General features: G+C 33.5%; 4 protein-coding genes across 4 annotated transcripts; 1 reads left to right on the top strand and 3 right to left on the bottom strand.

Annotated features, from left to right (window-relative positions):
• The first annotated feature begins 254 nt into the window (after nucleotides 1–254).
• Nucleotides 255–1,814, top strand: LOC134697946 (uncharacterized). The gene has a single exon (XM_063560231.1). It carries the CDS (start codon nucleotides 255–257, stop codon nucleotides 1,812–1,814), a length of 1,560 nt encoding a protein of 519 aa, XP_063416301.1.
• A 412-nt stretch (nucleotides 1,815–2,226) lies between these two features.
• LOC134697947 (uncharacterized) lies at nucleotides 2,227–8,508 on the bottom strand. Its single transcript, XM_063560232.1, has 3 exons — nucleotides 8,443–8,508; nucleotides 6,275–6,545; nucleotides 2,227–2,687 (listed from the first exon to the last, which is right to left on the bottom strand). The coding sequence occupies exons 1-3, from the start codon at nucleotides 8,506–8,508 to the stop codon at nucleotides 2,227–2,229; spliced, it is 798 nt and encodes a 265-aa protein (XP_063416302.1).
• Nucleotides 8,509–10,436: 1,928 nt separating this feature from the next.
• On the bottom strand, nucleotides 10,437–13,036 carry LOC134696631 (uncharacterized). The gene is made up of 3 exons (XM_063558545.1): nucleotides 12,810–13,036; nucleotides 12,059–12,130; nucleotides 10,437–10,897 (listed from the first exon to the last, which is right to left on the bottom strand). The coding sequence occupies exons 1-3, from the start codon at nucleotides 13,030–13,032 to the stop codon at nucleotides 10,437–10,439; spliced, it is 756 nt and encodes a 251-aa protein (XP_063414615.1). The 5' UTR covers nucleotides 13,033–13,036.
• Nucleotides 13,037–14,925: 1,889 nt separating this feature from the next.
• LOC134697948 (uncharacterized) lies at nucleotides 14,926–17,689 on the bottom strand. Its single transcript, XM_063560233.1, has 4 exons — nucleotides 17,384–17,689; nucleotides 16,913–16,984; nucleotides 15,878–16,240; nucleotides 14,926–14,990 (listed from the first exon to the last, which is right to left on the bottom strand). Exons 1-4 carry the CDS (start codon nucleotides 17,625–17,627, stop codon nucleotides 14,926–14,928), a joined length of 744 nt encoding a protein of 247 aa, XP_063416303.1. The 5' UTR covers nucleotides 17,628–17,689.
• Nucleotides 17,690–17,977: the final 288 nt, after the last annotated feature.

Here is a 17,977-nt window from a genome sequence, read left to right on the forward strand (position 1 = left end):
TACCTAAACTTGATTTACCGCACTTTGATGGGGAAATTTTACAATGGCAAACCTTTTGGGATTCCTATGAATCAACTATTCATTTCAACAGTACTTTGACTGAGGTACAGAAATTTAGTTACTTGAAGGCCCAACTCCATGGCCATGCCGCCCAAACTATTGAAGGTTTCGCACTCACAAATGCCAATTACACCACTGCCGTTAATTTGCTCAAAGAGCGTTTTGGATAGCCTCACAAGATTATTCATGCCTACATGAAAGCTTTAATGGATCTTCTTTCACCGTCAAATGATTTGAACAGCCTAAGAAGGTACGAAGACCACCTAGAAACGTACGTAAGAGGTCTTGAATGTTTGGGTCAAACACAAGAAATGTATGGCGCGCTATTAGTACCTATAATTATTAGTAAACTACCAGTTGAAACGAGAAAAAGTATTGCCCGTGAATATGATAGCGATCATATAACTCTTAACAACCTCAGAAAAGCCATCACGAAAGAAGCGAGAATTCTTGAAGCAGGGCAATTTACCGATCGCGACAGTTTACATACTACCGCAACATTTCTAACCGAAGCTCGTTATAAAACACAGCGAAATTTCAATACAAACAATCCACGTTTTAATGACAAAAAACGTCCATGCATCTACTGCACTGGTATACATTTTCCGGGAGATTGCACGATAAGTTCTGACGTGAATGAAAGACTGAACATCGTAAAGCAAAAGAAAAAATGTTTCAACTGTCTAGGAAACCACGGTGTTTCCGAGTGTAAATCACGTAACCGATGTAAGAAATGCAACAAGAAACATCACACCAGTATTTGCGGGGAACAAGCTACAGATGGAAAAGAACAGGAGAGCAAGGAGAAATCAACCGTTGTAGGTTTGGTAAGAACAGAAGAACCAGAAACCGCAGTAATGTATACCTCACAACACACAAGCGTTTTATTGAAAACAGCTATCGCACCAATAGCATACGGGAAACGGATCACAGAAGCTAGTATTTTATTTGACGAAGGTGCCAAACGGTCATTCATTACTCAGAGCATAGCAGACAAATTACAGATAAGACCAAGCGGAAGGGACACAATTGAACTGTCAGCTTTTGGAGACAAGGAGAATAATATACGCCATTTGGATACAGCAACCGTTCAACTACACACTGACAAAGGTGAGATTGTAAGCATTAATGCATTGCTTGTTCCAGATATTGCAGTCCCACTTCAAAACCAGACGAAATACTTTACACGCAATTTGCCATACTTGAAAGATTTAAAGCTCGCACATCTGGCAAATAACGCTGATAGCTTTGAAATTACACTCTTGATAGGAGCCGATTACTATTGGGATATAGTTCAAGATCACGTGATAAGAGGGAATGGACCTACAGCCGTAGCATCAAAACTTGGTTACTTGTTATCTGGACCGGTAATAAGAAACGGAGAGAAATCCTTGACTTCATCAGTTCTTCTGAATGTTACTTCACACCATGCAGAGGAAAGCGAGATCGATAATTTGTGGAATCTAGAATCGTTAGGAATACGTTTACCACAAGACGATGAGGAGAGTTTTGTAAAGACTTATCAACAAGACTGTATCAAATTTGAAAACGAACGTTATTCTGCCAAGTTGCCATGGAAACTGGATCATCCGGATCGCCCTATACTGTACCCGCTCGAAATCCAAACCAACGTTAACAATTTAGATGACAAAAATGATGATACTTCAACAGAGAGATTGACACGAGTTCTACCAAATCGAGAGACATCTGTCCGAGCTCGAGAGAACATAAAGAAATGGACTAACCAAAAGTGAACTAATAGCTGACAATTTTATTTGAATAGACTTCGTTCAAAGTGAAAAATTAATAAGTGAATTATTTGAATTTGTTTTAGAAAGACAATTAATTATTTAATTTTCTGTAATATCTATTCGATTGACATTTAAAGTAATTAATAATTTCATATTTTAACTTTTGCCGGCCCCGAGAATGTCGGGAATTTAGCGCGAATATATACATGTTAACGTTGCTACTTGACTTATGTATATTATGACGTTACTCTATAGCAATGGCTAGACGTTAGAATAAACACGATCTATACACAACGCATTTTATCTACTTTACACAACATATGCATATGTCATCCTTGTTTTCCAATACAATAATTGCACTCAATAGATTATGATAATAACATAAAAATTATTATGTTGTATATATCATATTTTATTATTTTGAACAAACGACGCATGTTAGTGGGTAATTGTTAATGTATGGTGGACATTTCAGAGATCCGCATTTCGTTACAACGTTATATAAGAGTTTACCAAGATGTTGATCAACACCTCCGATAATATACTCTGGCTGTATGTCAACACAAACGTAAGCAGTAGCAGATGCATCCCCATAATATCCAGAAGCTAAATATCCATGAAATTCCATCTTCCAGCCACTGTAACATGTATTCTTTCCAGGAATCATTATAACAGACGTAGCTTGAGTCGTTCTACAGAGAGCACAAGGGACATCCTCATCGTCAGCATTGGAAGCAAAAAAGTTGGAGTTAAATTCTGCACCGTACATTCGTCCATGATCTGATCCACTGGTCTTTTCATAATTTGGATCAGGTGGTAAACAAACGTATTCAGAAGCGCTGCCTGATTCACTATACTGGCCACCACCAGCATAACCTGTGAAGTAAAATTGACCATGCATTCTCTTAACAAAACTTTTTGTTTTAAATACTAAGGCTTGTCTACCTAAGGAATATATTTCATTTGCTGCATTTGACAAAACCTTGACTGAATTTTGGTCCTCAATGCTCTTCAACTTCGTATTTTATTGCCATTTTAACTTTCTCGGAGGGAATTGGGCATCACTGATGAGTCTTTTGCAAACGAAACGCGCGTCTGGCTTTAAATACATAATTCAACCGTGGTATTTATGATGAGTTAATACACAAAACGTTGTTTGAATAAAAGTTTCGATAAATATAAAAAGATTTTCTCATTTTTAGGCTTCCTTTACGTGAAAGCATAAAACCAGCATATATGTTCAAACGGTGTCAAACGGCTGCTATAATACAATTTCTTAAAATTTACAATGAAAAACTGATACAACTGTTATAATCACAATGTTTTTTTCTTGATCGATAACACTTATTCTCGTTGCGCGGTTAAAACAGTTAATATTATGTACATAATATAGTACTTTGAAAACAGCAGTGTTGTGATATAAAGACTGCGAAATGTCAATTGTTTTGTTTTGAACGAACGTTGAAGTCAAAAATACATACTGTATCAATGCATATATATATATATATATACAACTCGTCTAAACATCAACCCAACAATGTTAAATCTGTAAATTTGCTTTCGCAAATTTTTGGTTCTTCCCTCGGCGGGATTCGAACCCATGCTACTGTGATATCGTGACGCCAAATCGCCTGCACTGCAGCCGTCCCGCTAGACCACACAACCACTTGGGCTCTCAAAAAAAAGAGCTTTCGCTGGCCGTGTGTTACCTTGCCACGTCAGTTTTAATCTAGCGGCGTACTACAGTACATGATATATAAGGCATGCAGATGTTAATGTTACAGATCAGCTAAATTATCTATAGTAAAGGATCCTAGAGTTGTACTCAGACGTACTTATATATATATACATTATGTACACAGCCATGTATCACCATCATTGATGGCGATCCGATGGATACATCTGTTGTAGAGTTGTCACTGACTCAGACGTACTTATATATATATATATATGTATGGGAATTAAGATCCATTATGTTACATCTTGTGATCAATTTGATTCGGCAATCTCCAATGGCAGTCAGCAGGGTTAAAGAACATCAGTTGTTAGAACTGTTAGTCAAATGCGTTTTGTTTAAATATACTTTTTCACTTTTTTTGGTCTTTTGGAAAATGTTATTTGTGCTGTTTATAGACCCTTCTTCAACGAAATTTGTTTACATGCACACGTATAAAAATTGCGGTTTTTATCCAACGCAATCATAGCCTAGGTTTGAACGTAGTTTTCAATTTAGACTCGTATATATGAGAATAATATACAGTTAACTACTACAAATAGATACAGAAACAGTCTTGACCAAGGGCCGAAAGGAAAAGTCGAATCAGTATCCTCTTTTAGTGCACATCATTTTTCGCAAAGATATTTTCGCAAAGATATTTTCGCAAATAAAGTGTTATAGCTATACTAAAAGATATATAAATATATTCCATTAAAAATGATAGCATTTTCAGAATAAAGCGCCACCTGATTCATACAACAACTCAACTCAATTATCACAAAACTTTTTTAGAGTCTATTGTCGTGCTACAATCTAAGCTTTATAAATCAGTGTACATTGGTCTACTCGAAGTATTAAATCAGCCTTAGCAAGAAAGTGGTCAAAATATTTCTGAAACTGTAACCGAAATCAAAAATCTTTAAAAATAATAAATGTCAATCTTAATGCACCAGCTCCAGATGCGAATTTCAGTTATTAATGTCACGATAGTGATACATGTATTTGCGGACAAAATAAATGATAGACCAATGCTTTGAACAAATATTCCTTGCATATTTTATGACGTGTTTTTAAAATAAAAATATCTGTTCATCTCCGCTTTTTGATGATTGTTCTAGCTAGATATACGTACGGACATAATTCAAGCATTAATAATATATGATACATCTAATCAATCATATTTTTCTACCTGAATAAACTAATTCTGTACGATTACTTGGGCACTGCTTTCTTCCCCATCTGATATAAGTTGCGCCAAAATCTGAAATCGACATGATGATGTTTGTTGTTTAGTTGAGGTTCTGTCAACATACTTATACATTGCAAATTAGTTTTATTTTGTATGAAAAAAAGTTATAACGTGATTCTCGGAGATAAATATTGTCTGAAGTACTTTGTTCTGATGGTTCTACAAGTTTTACAATTGCATATACCTCAGACCTTTAGGTGCGAGATAATATATATAAAGTGTTCAGAGGTCAAATGTTTTTCACCATTTGAGATAACGCAATACATAAACAAATTTCTTATTTCTACTGAAGATAGTTCTTGTCTGCATTAAATTAAATGTTTGCATAAAATTCAGAATTTCTGTTAATTTCTGTATATCATGCAATTATTATGAAGTTAATTTATGATTTACATTTTTTGGAAATTCACTGCTTAAATACAGATATGAAATTTTGCACGATAAATTATTTGGCTACAAAAGGAAAAATACACGAAGTTTCAAGTTTCAATCTTAACTACAATCCCCTTCCCTTTCATGAATTCGACATACCGAATTAGACTATTTACCGGATTTGTAATCACATAAGCAACACGACGGGTGCCGCATGTGGAGCAGGATATGCTTACCCTTCCGGAGCACCTGCGATCACCCCTAGTTTTTGGTGGGGTTCGTGTTGTTTATTCTTTAGTTTTCTATGTTGTGTCATGTGTACTATTGTTTTTCTGTTTGTCTTTTTCATTTTTAGCCATGGCGTTGTCAGTTTGTTTTAGATTTATTAGTTTGACTGTCCCTTTGGTATCTTTCGTCCCTCTTTTCAATACATAATGATAACTCAGTTTATTTCTAACTATACGTAATGGGATTTGATCATTGTTTAAGGTCGTACGGTGACCTATATTTGTTCATTTCTGTGTCATTTGGTCTCTTGTGCAGATTTGTCTCATTGGCAATCATACCAATCTTCATTTTTATGTATAATGTTTAATAAATTCATTTTTAAGCGATAAAGTTATGCAAATATTTTCACTTTTTTTCTTCAAAATAACCATAATGAACTGACCAAATTTAGACTTTAACTTTGACTTTTAATTAAATTCGGGCCTCACATACGTTTCAAAAATTATTTTTTTAATTTTTGAACAGCAGTATACTACTGTTGCCTTTATTTATATGAAATATTAAGGGACATTTTTTGCTTGAAGACTGTATTATGATCAATCGAAGATTTGAATAAACAGAGCACATGCGTATGATATAACTTCTCAAGTTTCTTAATTTAAGTATGTTTCTACACAGATATCGTTATCCTTAATGAAAATGACCTTTTATGATTACTATATTATATAGTTTGTCAATTTGTTTTTGTAATGATAAGGCAATGATAATTTTTATTTCAATGTTCAAAGAAAAAATGCAAGAAAAATAATCGAAAACTATTCTATTTCTTAAAATATTCACTTAATAGATTATGTTCAGAATTTTTATGATATATATTTTATGACTTCAGAGTCTTACTTTGAGTGCTGCTTACTGATCCTTGTACTTGTTTAATAGTCTTCTCGAATTGGTTGATCAATGCCTGTTGTTGTTGGATTGAAGTCTGTTGTTGCTGAATAATTTTCTCTTGCTGCTGATTTGTTACTGTCTGTTGTTGGTTTTCAGTAGTTAACTGTTTAACTGTAGCATTAAGTATCGCCACGATATTTTCAACTCGGTTCAGCCGATTAACCAATACATCTGGATCATTGAGCAGTATTCTCTTTTCTTCTGTGCTGACCAGATAAACCTTAAAACAAAGAAAATATATTAACCACAATATCATTTTGAACTGTCTCTCATGTGCTATACAGAAACGATATGACACAAATGGTTTCTTATCAATCTAATTGTAGAAAAGGTGACAAAGTGTATCACAATCGGAATACAAATGCCAGCTGGTACATTTGCAAATACAGATTTGTATAAGAATATTTTGAAAGGACAACTTCCATTTAACCAATTCTTATATTTTCCATAATGGTGTAAACGACTTCAATTTTGGAAAGGAAAATTAATTTCATTTAATTGATATCTTGAATTATTTTCGAAAGCGTGAATATGTGATAAATACGTATCTTATCGTGATATTTACAAATAATACAACCACAACTAAACACAAGAAGTTTACATACAACTATATATACAAAACGTAAAACGAAAAACGTAACAATTTATCACAACATATAGAATCATAGAGTAGTGGATTAATAAATGCGTCCGTTATACCCATAGCCTTTGCTGACCTGTAACTGTCTAAATGGACGATCCAAAATTGTTAAGCGCACTGTTTTTGATATCCAGCGTTGTATGTCAGTGATGGAATGTTAATTGTTGTTCTGCTGTTTGCATGATGTGTTTTAACGACATTTTTAACATTGTCATAACGCGGGAGGTCTGGTTAGCCATAAACCAGGTTGACCCGAACATTTGTTTTCTAATAATGTCTTGTACCAAGTCAGGAAAATATGCATTTGTTATCACATAGTTCGTTTCTAGGTGTGTTAGTGTTTGCCCTCGGTTTTGGTTTGTTACCCTGGTTTGTTTTTTCTTAGTCGATTTAAGACGTTTGAACAACGGTATACTACTGTTGCCTTCATTTCAATATTTTATCAATTTGGAGAAATGTATCATACGTGCAGGAGCTACTTGAATATAAATGGAAAGACTACAATTAAAAAGATTAAATCATCTAAGTTTGTCGTTTTGAAAAACGGTAAGCTACTGTTGCTTATATTTCAAAATTCTATCAATTTGAAGAAATGTATTCAATATGCAGCAGCTACTTGAGTATAAATGGAAAGACTACAATTAAAAAGATGAAATCATCTTTGTCGTAAAGTTATATTTGTATGTTCACATCCAAACCTTATTGTCAGTTTCTTGGTGTACGTCATTGTATTAGACTAACTAATTTGTATATGTGGTATCCCTTATTTCAACTACGACGTAGTTGTGACTTTGACCCTGAAAATTTAAAAACAATCGCTGTGATAATGTATTGAACATGTATTTGATTAAATCATGTGTCAAAATGTATAGTTGTTTCACTTCAAACTTTTTTCACATATTGGTCCATATTGGTGTGAAATTTCGTAAAACTTAAATTTTGCAGTATTTATGGCAGGTTTCTAAACAAATAACAATGGCGCAACTCTCCTAGAAATTCATGCACTCAGTAAAATCCAAAGATTAGGAAAGGGATTGATTTATTATTACATATATAACTGTTGTTTTCCATTCGTAAGATATGCTTTTGATTTCACGAAAGAAATCTGTTTTGAGTTTCCCTTGAAGTTCGGTATATTTGTAATTTTACTTTTAGTTCAGTATACGTTATAGTTATAATTAGGCTCCAAAATTAGAGCTAAAGGTAAAACGTCACTTCTGCAGTATTTATGTCTATCTCTTTTCCATTGTTCTTAAACTAAAATTTCAAGTGTCTGGAACGAATCTAATTTGCGGAATTAGTAATTAACAAAAATGGGTTTATATGATTACACTCAGCAAATAATGGGTCTTAGCAAATTTTGTTTTATTTTTACTGGATTTAAAAAAAATTATATTCCAAATAGAAAAGGAATGCAACCACACAGTCATCTATTTCACTAGATGACCCCAGATATGTTCCTATTGCCGCATTTTACATTCTTTCTCTTATTCTTCGGTGATTGTGATATAACCGGATGACAGTGATTATTGAATGCTAACATCCTTTAGCAACACTACGAATATATATATATATATACCACGTGTGGAGCTAGGTCAGCTTATCCTTCCAGATCAGCTGCTATCACTCGACTTTTGTTGTGATTTGTGATTTGTGTTACTTACTTTTTATTTAATTTTTGTTTGTTTTAAGACTAGTGTACTATACAAATGATAAAACAACTTTTCCACATTAGTCTGTAATTGACAAGAGATAATCTTTATTCCATAAAACATGAGTACTACAAAACAAAATAGATATAAATACATGACCAACAACACGATCAATACTAACATTTGTGAGTTGTGGTTACAAGTTGAAGTTCTGTGGAATATTCTTCAATTAAGAACATTATAAAACTATACATTTGTTGTTCGTTTTTATATGTAATATGTGTAAGGGTGATGTGCCACGATGTAAAAAACCCTACAAAATGTATGCTTTTGCTTTTGTCAAATACAACAAAATAGTGACAAATTATGTTCAAAACACTCACATTCAAGTAAGACACTAGTTTCACTGACCAACCAAACTCCTTAGATGTTTAACCCCGCTACATTCTATATGTATATGCCTGTCCCAAGTCAAGAATCTGTAAGTCAGTGGTTGTCGTTTGTTGGTGTGTTACACATTTGTTTTTGGTCAGTTTTTGTACATAAATACGGCCGTTAGTTTTCTCGTTTGCATTGTTTAATATTTGCCTTTCGGTGCCTTTTAAAGCTGTTCATGCGGTATGGGCTTTGTTCATTGTTGAAGCCCGAACATTGACATATATTTAATCAATTATGTGTCGTTTGGTGAATTGAAATTGTGGAGAGTTGTCTCAGTAGCAATCTAATATGAGGTTGTTGTTTACATGAATTTAAACATTCTTTCTTGTTTGAAGGACGTATTTTTCATCAAACAATCTGCATGTTTTCTTGTCGGATTGTTATTGTATTCATATAAAGTACAGTTAATACAGGAACTTCAAAAAGAAATTGGCAGATTTCTTTAACTTTCCAATATATTGATTTTCTCTAACTAAATATTTCAACATTTTCGGCTATGTTGGACGCATCTATTCCATCGAACTTGAGATAAAGGATAAAACAGATACAGTTTAGTCTGTCTCATATATTGAATTACATCTAGAAATTGAAAATGAGAGCGGTTGAAAACAAAGCTTTACGGCAAACGACTTGATTATAGCCTCCTAATAGTGAACTTTCTATTTCTATGTAGCAAAATGCCAGCGGTGCCAGGAGTAGATATCTCCTACGATTCTGTCTCCTGTTCCCAAATGTGATATACCGTCTAAGACTTATAACCAGGGTTGTACTAACACTAGTAACTTACCATTTGTCACATGTGGAGCAGGATCTGCTTATTCTTCCGGTGCAACTGAGATCATACTCTGTTTTAATGGGGTACGTGTTGCTCAAACTGTAGTTTTCTTTATCATGTTTCTTTATGGTCTTTTTTTCAATTTAGTCCTGGTGTGGGCAGTTTATTTTCGACTTATGATGAGTGAATGTTCCTCTGCTTGTCTTTTGGCGTTTGCGAATGCTGAAGTGTGTATAGGCATTCCAATTTTCATTGTTAGCATTTTTATCTCAACTATTTATTACATAAACGTACATATATGGGTCATGTTTGAGTTTTCTGTGTAGTTGAGTTGAAGGAGTAAGATGTTTGTCTTTTATTGGCTTTTTTCTGACAATGTTTTTGTCTTTTTATTAGACTCTAAATGTAGTCCTTTTCCCTTTTGATGTTATAACTCCATGTAGCAACGACCAATTCAAAATGTCAGTGACTAAAGTATAAGAATGTTGTTGGCTCTTTTTATATAGAAATACAAGTGTTTTTGACTATCGATTCCTGCAAATCCGACAACTTATTTGAGCATTTATATTAAAAACACGAATCTGTATTTTGATATCTTTTATTTTATTACTTAGAACAGACTACACATGTCAATGGATAATCGTTGATGTACGGTGGACATTTCAAAGATCCGCATTTGGAAAGAACTTCATAAAAAAGTTTACCATAATGTTGATCAACGCCTCCCATAATGTATTCAGGTTGTATGTCAACGCAGACGAAAGCAGAAGCAACGTTTTCAACGTGATGACCAGAGGCTAAGTATCCGTGATATTCCTCTTTCCATCCACTGTAACATGTATTCTTCCCAGGAATCATGATCACAGATGAAGCACGAAGAGTTCTACAAAGAGCACATGGGACGTCCTGGTTATCAGAATTGGAAGCAAAAAAGTTTGAGTCAAATTCTCCACCGAACATACGACCATAATCTGACCCACTAGTCTTTACATAATTTGGATCTGGTGGTAAGCATACATATTCAGCAGGCGAGCCTGGATCGCTATATTGACCACCACCTGCAAAACCTGTGATTAAAAAAAAGAATAAGTGATAATTAAATATGTTATGTTTATATGTATACTATGCTGTTTTGTATCGTAGATTGATTATACTTTCACACGTGTAAATTCAAGTAAAATAAGATTTTTCTTATCAAATATGATCAAAGATAAACAGCATAGTATTATCATTTCATCTACATGATACTAGATAAATCAGTGGGTCTCTAATGAAAGTAGTTTACAAGTAAAATCAATAGTGAAGTTACAGAGCATTGTTAACAATTCAACAGGATAGAACACAAACCCGACACATTAAATCAGGGACGTATATATATTTTAAGTCCTTGCATTAAATATACCGAAAGATTAAAAACTCTACGATATGAGCAAGGAAATTATGATTGGCACATTACTTAGGAAGCTCTGCGCTACAACAGTAACAAGCTAATGTGGCCACAGTTTTTGCATTGTTAACAATTCAAAAGGATAGAACACAAACCCGACACATTAAATATACCGAAAGATTAAAAACTCTAAGATATGAGCAAGGAAATTATGATTGGCACATTACTTAGGAAGCACGGATAAAATATCTGCGCTACAACAGTAACAAGCTAATGTGGCCACAGTTTTTGTTGAATGCTGTCGTTCAAGTAACAACAAAGATCAGAAACATCACTGCTAAGTTGTATTGAGCAAGGAATTGTATAGTTATACTATTCCTCGTATTGACACACAAAGACATACGTAAGGGTCTGGATTGGGATTACATATACAGATCTCGTGCGCTTTAAATAGTAAAATTCAAAAGAAAATAAGGGGGTTTTAATTTATAGAATAGAGAATAATGGGCAAGTGAAATTAAAGAATACTGGAATAATGACCGCGATAAACACGCTCAAATATATAAAGTAGTATTATCTAAAGTATTGATAGTGAAACCGATGAGGCTTACCTTACAATCATATCTGAATATTGAGGTCTTGAAACAGAAATTCATAATTCAATCTAACATAAGCACGAAGGGGAATAGCAAGACAAAGATATACACTTGTCACTAGAAATCTTCAATGACAGAATACCCGTTCAGCTGTTAGGATTGAAGATTAGACAAGAGATCTCGTTGGAGTTATTTGATTCTGATTTTAATTAATTTTGTATCATAAATTTAAATCACATTCTTACCTGAGTAGACTAATTCTGTGCTGTTAATTGGACATTGCTTTCTTCCCCATCTAATATACGTTGTTCCAATGCCTGGAATATTTATTTTTAATTCGGACATATTGTAAGCACATAAACAATTATGGAATTCTGCAATTCAACATGAGTTTAGTGTAAAATACACAAATTCGCTAAATAAACGAAAATCCAAACAACTCGTTGTTATAGTGAAATTATGAATTACCAAAGACAAAGTTTTAATATAAGACGTGTATCAAGGTTTAAATCCCAATTATATCGACTGAAGAGAAACGTTAAATGCCTTTTCTATTGTAATATGCATGACATCACATTACAAAGGGCTCAGTGATGTTCAAAAGATAAAATGGAGAAGTAGTGTATATAATATCATTATATCTAAATAGTTCTGCAGTGTATTTCTTTTTAATTTTAACTTGATTAATATCGTAATACACGGGTTAAAATTTAAGCTTGTTTTTATGGAGCAACAGATGAAGACATAAGGGCATCTTTTCAAATTAACAATGTATGAACAATATTCCTTAACTGATACAATTTTCAATATCTTTCACTTTTGAAATCTCGAATTATTAGCTAAAGACGGTACCTTGCCATCTTAAAAAGAGAAGATAAAAACCATATCTTTTTGTCTGTTAGAGTTGTGATTTCTTTTATAATCTAGTTGTCAAATAAAGCGGATTTTTAATAAATAGTAAGTTAAAAGTATGAATTATAAACATAAAAGTCTTACTTTGAGTAGTACTAACATAATCGTGTAACTGTTTAATAGTCTTTTCCTGTTTCTGAATTGTGATTGACTGCTGTTGTACTGTGTTATTGAGTACCGCCACGACACTTTCTAGTCGGTTTAACCGATTTACCAGTACATCTGGGTCATTCAGCAATAACCTCTTGTCTTCTGTGGTGACCAGATAAACCTTAATAAAAAGAAAATATATTAACCATGCAATCATTGTAAGACGTCTATTATCAGCTATGAGGAAATAGAGTGACACAAATTCATCCTTATCATTCTAGAGATAGAAAAGGTCATAAAGGATATCAGAAGGTTTAGCTTTAATGGTATACAAATGTCTTACTATTTCGATGTGCATATGACATATTTATAGAAAAGTGTAGTTTTGCTCTAATTATGTTGACGAATTGTATAAACGACTGATTCAATATCCTCTGTCTATAAATAACTCCGGCCATAATGTTAGACTAGTAGGTAGTATCTAGCGCATAGAAATTCAAATATTGAGGTGCAAAATGTGACTAAACTAGTAATTTTTTTATCGTCCATTCTACTACTAAACAAGATATTAAGTCATATTCGGTCTGGTTGGAATGTTAAACATATTTTTCTGGTTATTTAAAAACTTAAAATGTTTATTCTTACAATCGAAAAGAGTAGCATGATACAGATAAAATTATGTGGTATGAGCGTTAATGAGACAACTCTCCATCGAAGTCACAATTTGTAAGAGTAAACCATTATAAGTCAAAGTACGATCTGCAAAACTGAGCCTTTGTTCACAGCAAAAAGCAAGCTTTAAAGGGACACTAAAAGAGAATAGTGTTAAACCATTCGAACGGGAATACCAACGATATAATGGAGAGGTGGGTGGGAGAAAGTGTTTTTTGAATTTTGTTTGACAAAATTCAGCTTTAAAGACAGAATTTTTATTTTCAACATAGAATAAAATGTTAATTGTCGCGACAAATTCGAAACTTTGAATCCATTTTAGCGGCCTCACATGCAGATCAACAAAGAATCGAACAGAAATCAACCGTTTTGATGGTTTTAGATGTTCCATGTCGGTTTTAGATGTTCCATACTGAAACTTAGACACTTTCAAGTCTTTGATAGTTTATAATGATAACTAGGTGTGTTGTTAATCAATTGATGCCAAATGACTGGCAATATTTTGAAATGTCCTTTTAATGATTCCCTTTGACTCAACCAACTTAATGAAGATTACTATCATTTTACTGTTGTTCACTCAAGATCTTTTGTGTTAATGTCCGAATTTATTTTGTACGTTGCTGTATTAAAACTTCTTTGAATTATAACAACAAATAATAGAGTGCCGGAGAGAACGGTTTTATATTGATCAGCATTTTTCAAATGACGTTGAGTCCGGCAACTATGAGTCGCCGTATGACCCTTAACAATGATCAAAATCCATACCGTAAATCCAGTTTAAGGGGAAAATAATACAAATGAAAACACCAACCAAAAAATGTCCCATTAAGGATTTAAAGTTGATTGGACTTCAACTTTACTAAAAACTACCTTGACCAAAAACGTTAACCTGAAGCAGGACAGACGGACGGGCGAAAGAACGGACGCAGAGACTGAACAAAATAACACCACTAGGCGGGGCATAAAAACAAAACATATATAACAGACGTCAGACATCAACCAAAGACAATAAAAATTACTAGCTCCTGACTTGGAACAGGCACGTGCATATATCACTATAGAATCTGGCGAGAATCACTGTTTACGGATCGATCAAAATTGTTAAGGGACGACATCAAAAGATAAAAAAAAATTTAAATCAAATAGTTTGGGGTGGGGGTTAACATTGCTGCAAGTTTTATTAATCTAAAATCGATTTTACATATATCCCTATTGGTCAATAATTTTTTTCCAAATTAAGTTAAGAAGGGGTGTGTGAGGTCAGTGAAAAAACTAAATGAATTAAGTTTGTTATCCTTCATTGAACTTTTGATGTGACCCCTAAGGGGTTAAGGTCTAAAAAAAAGTTGGACGTCTATGATTATTTCTGTATTTATCCACGTTTAATTTATTAAGAACTTTAAACTGAGGTTGAATTCTGCTGAAATTAATAAAACTACTAAGCGAGTTCTAATGCGGCATGTGACAGATGCGCTCTGTAATTGACTAAGATTGTCAGTACTTCTATAATATATATATATAGTATTACATCATAATTCTAATAACAGATGCCATCAGAGAAATATTAAGACGCAATGTATTACGAAGTTCCATTGCAAAGATACAATCCTGAAAATTATTTCATTGATATTTTTGTAGTTGGTCTTTTAACGTTACTTGTATCTTAGATTGTCGAAATTCAAATGCAATTCAGTTATGTTTGCATAGTTTTTAAGTTTCAGTGAATATATTGGTGTATGCCACTGCATATCGCGATATGATAACAATGTCGTCAATGAGAGACAGGACCTCTGGCGTTGTTGGGATTTATAATCGTATGCATATTGTCAAAATAAAAAACAAAGTTAGCATCAAATACTGTACCGAAACGATTAGAGGAAAAGATTTGTTCGGTAGCGTCATGGAGAATATGGTTCAAGATTGTTTATGTCCCCATCGTAAGCAACGGGTGGGTCATAAAGTGTGACCATTGACCGTGCCCCTTTTCGTCTTTCCATTCAATATTCGCGTTCACACTCTCGCTTTATTTTTCCTCATCCAAATCTAAGAACCACAACACGCAGAAAAAGAAATCAGTTTTTTAATTAGGAAAATGGAAAGCCTCAGTGCGGGCATTCGTGTTCTTAGACACATGTTTCTTTTATGACACTTTTCTTTTTTTGCATTCGAGAGATTTGAGATGAAGTCTTTTCTTGCTAAAGTTTAGTTCTTTCCATTCGCTTGTGCAGGGGAGTGTTGAGATAAATAAGTAACACAAAAAACATAAATTTGGTTTTTTTCTTAAATTTATGTTTACTTAGAACAAACTACGCAAGTCAGAGGATAGTTGTTCTTATATGGTGGACACTTCAAAGAACCGCATTTGGTAAGAACTTCAAAAAAGAGTTTACCAAGATTTTGATTTACGCCTCCTATAACATACTCTGGCTTTATATCAACGCAAACATAAGTTGTAGCAGCTTCATTACCATAATGTCCTGATGACAAATATCCATGATATTCTACCTTCCAGCCACTGTAACACGTGTTCTTTCCTGGAATCATTATAGCTGTGTTAGCATGATTTGTGCGACAGAGAGCACAAGGGACGTCTTCACCTACAGCATCAGAAGCATAAAAATTGGTGTAAAATTCTGCGCCGTACATTCGGCCATGATCCCCACCACTAGTTTTAACATAGTTTGGGTCTGGTGGTAGACAAACGTATTCGACAGTCGCTCCTGTTTCGATGTGCTGACCCCCACCTGCATACCCTAAAGTTACACAAAACATTGCATACTACTAATGGTATTCAAATACATGTTGCACATGGGTTATATAAACATAAAAAGATGTTTTAAATTGTTGTGTGATTTATTTTTTTTAAACAGCTAGATTTCAAATGTACGACTCATTGTCTCTGTTGATTGATTTTTTTGCTTTACATTTTCGTTATTTCTGTGTGTATCGTGTGCTGTTTATTGGTTATTATAACGGTTATTCAATTTTTGTAAATTGGAATAACTTGTGTTTCACGATTCTTTTGAACACTTAGCAATACTACCTTATCTTTGAACTACTATTAATTGAAAACAAGACTTAAAATTAAGCATTTAACCAACAGTTATAAGTTTGGTCGCATTAAATCAAATTAATCCGTTTCTTTAAATTTTCCTGAACAGAACAATGTAACTTTAAACTAAACTGATCAAAATATTTTTTAGCATTTGGTAGCTATACAATAAAACTTGGAAAAGACTATCTTAGTTTGATTAACTTATGTCTCATCCCTTTTGCCTATTTAAGCAAATAAAATATGTTTAAACTAAACAAAAAACCTATAGTCCACCTTGCAATGTATATGCATTTTTAAAAGAGGACAAGCACAAGGTATATTTCAATTGGTTAAACTTGAGGTGAAATTGCATATCAAATCTATAGTATACCTGAGTACACAAGCTCTGTATTATTATTTGGGCACTGTTTTCTTCCCCATATAATGTAAGTTGCTCCAGAATCTGTTAAAAACACATTTATTATAAACAGAGTTTCCAATACCCATGTAGGCACAGAAAATTATACACTAAAATGAAATATCCTCGTATATATATTCCGTCTACATTAAGAATTTAGAAGCTTCATCGCAAAGAAATATCTAGGAGATGGCATTTGGTATGATTGCCAATAAAACGTATGAATTAACTGGTCGAAAATCTACATCTCACTCTATTAAAAATATAAGTCGATGGCATATATGTAACGATTGCCAATGAAACAACTATGTAATAAAGGCTAAAGAACGAGGATGTAAACTAATTCAGAAATCTCAAAGTATGTTTGCTGTGTAGTCTAGAATGTATACATACGCAGGTAACAGAAGAAAATTTACATTGATAATTATGATATAATGGTCTTACTTTGAACATTGTTCAATGAACTTTGTAGTTGTTGAATAGTGTGTTCCTGTTGTTGGTTAGTTAACGCTTGTTGTTGGTTTTCTGTTTTCAGTTGGACAACCGTACTATTGAGTACCGCCAGGACACTTTCCAGTCGGTTCAATCGATTTACAAGTACATCTGGGTCATTAAGCAATAGCCTCTTGTCTTCTGTATGCACAATGTTAACCCTGAAACAAAGAAAATATATCACCAAGAGAATCATTACAATATGTGCAATTTTCCACTCGTGAATAATAATTTGACACGACTTGATTCTTATCTTTTAAGGGCTTGTCTTGTGATCAGTGTCAGTTTGTTTCGGATAATAATGTTAACAATAGGCAGTTAGATTTATTGCTTTAATTGTTAAACATTTTTTTCTTACTTTTTGATCGTTTTATAGATGTGTATTTTTGTAATGTGTGCATCATTTCGTTTTGTTGAAAGCAGGACATGTATATTTGGTGTAGGAAGGAACACGCGAATGCAGTTCATGCCGGCCCTAGCATATTACGCTTGTGGCGATGTCAAATTATGATAACGGACAAACTTGCAAGACATTTTCATTAATCC

This window comes from Mytilus trossulus, chromosome 14 (assembly GCF_036588685.1).
Source record: "Mytilus trossulus isolate FHL-02 chromosome 14, PNRI_Mtr1.1.1.hap1, whole genome shotgun sequence".
NCBI classification, from domain to species: Eukaryota; Metazoa; Mollusca; class Bivalvia; order Mytilida; family Mytilidae; genus Mytilus; species Mytilus trossulus.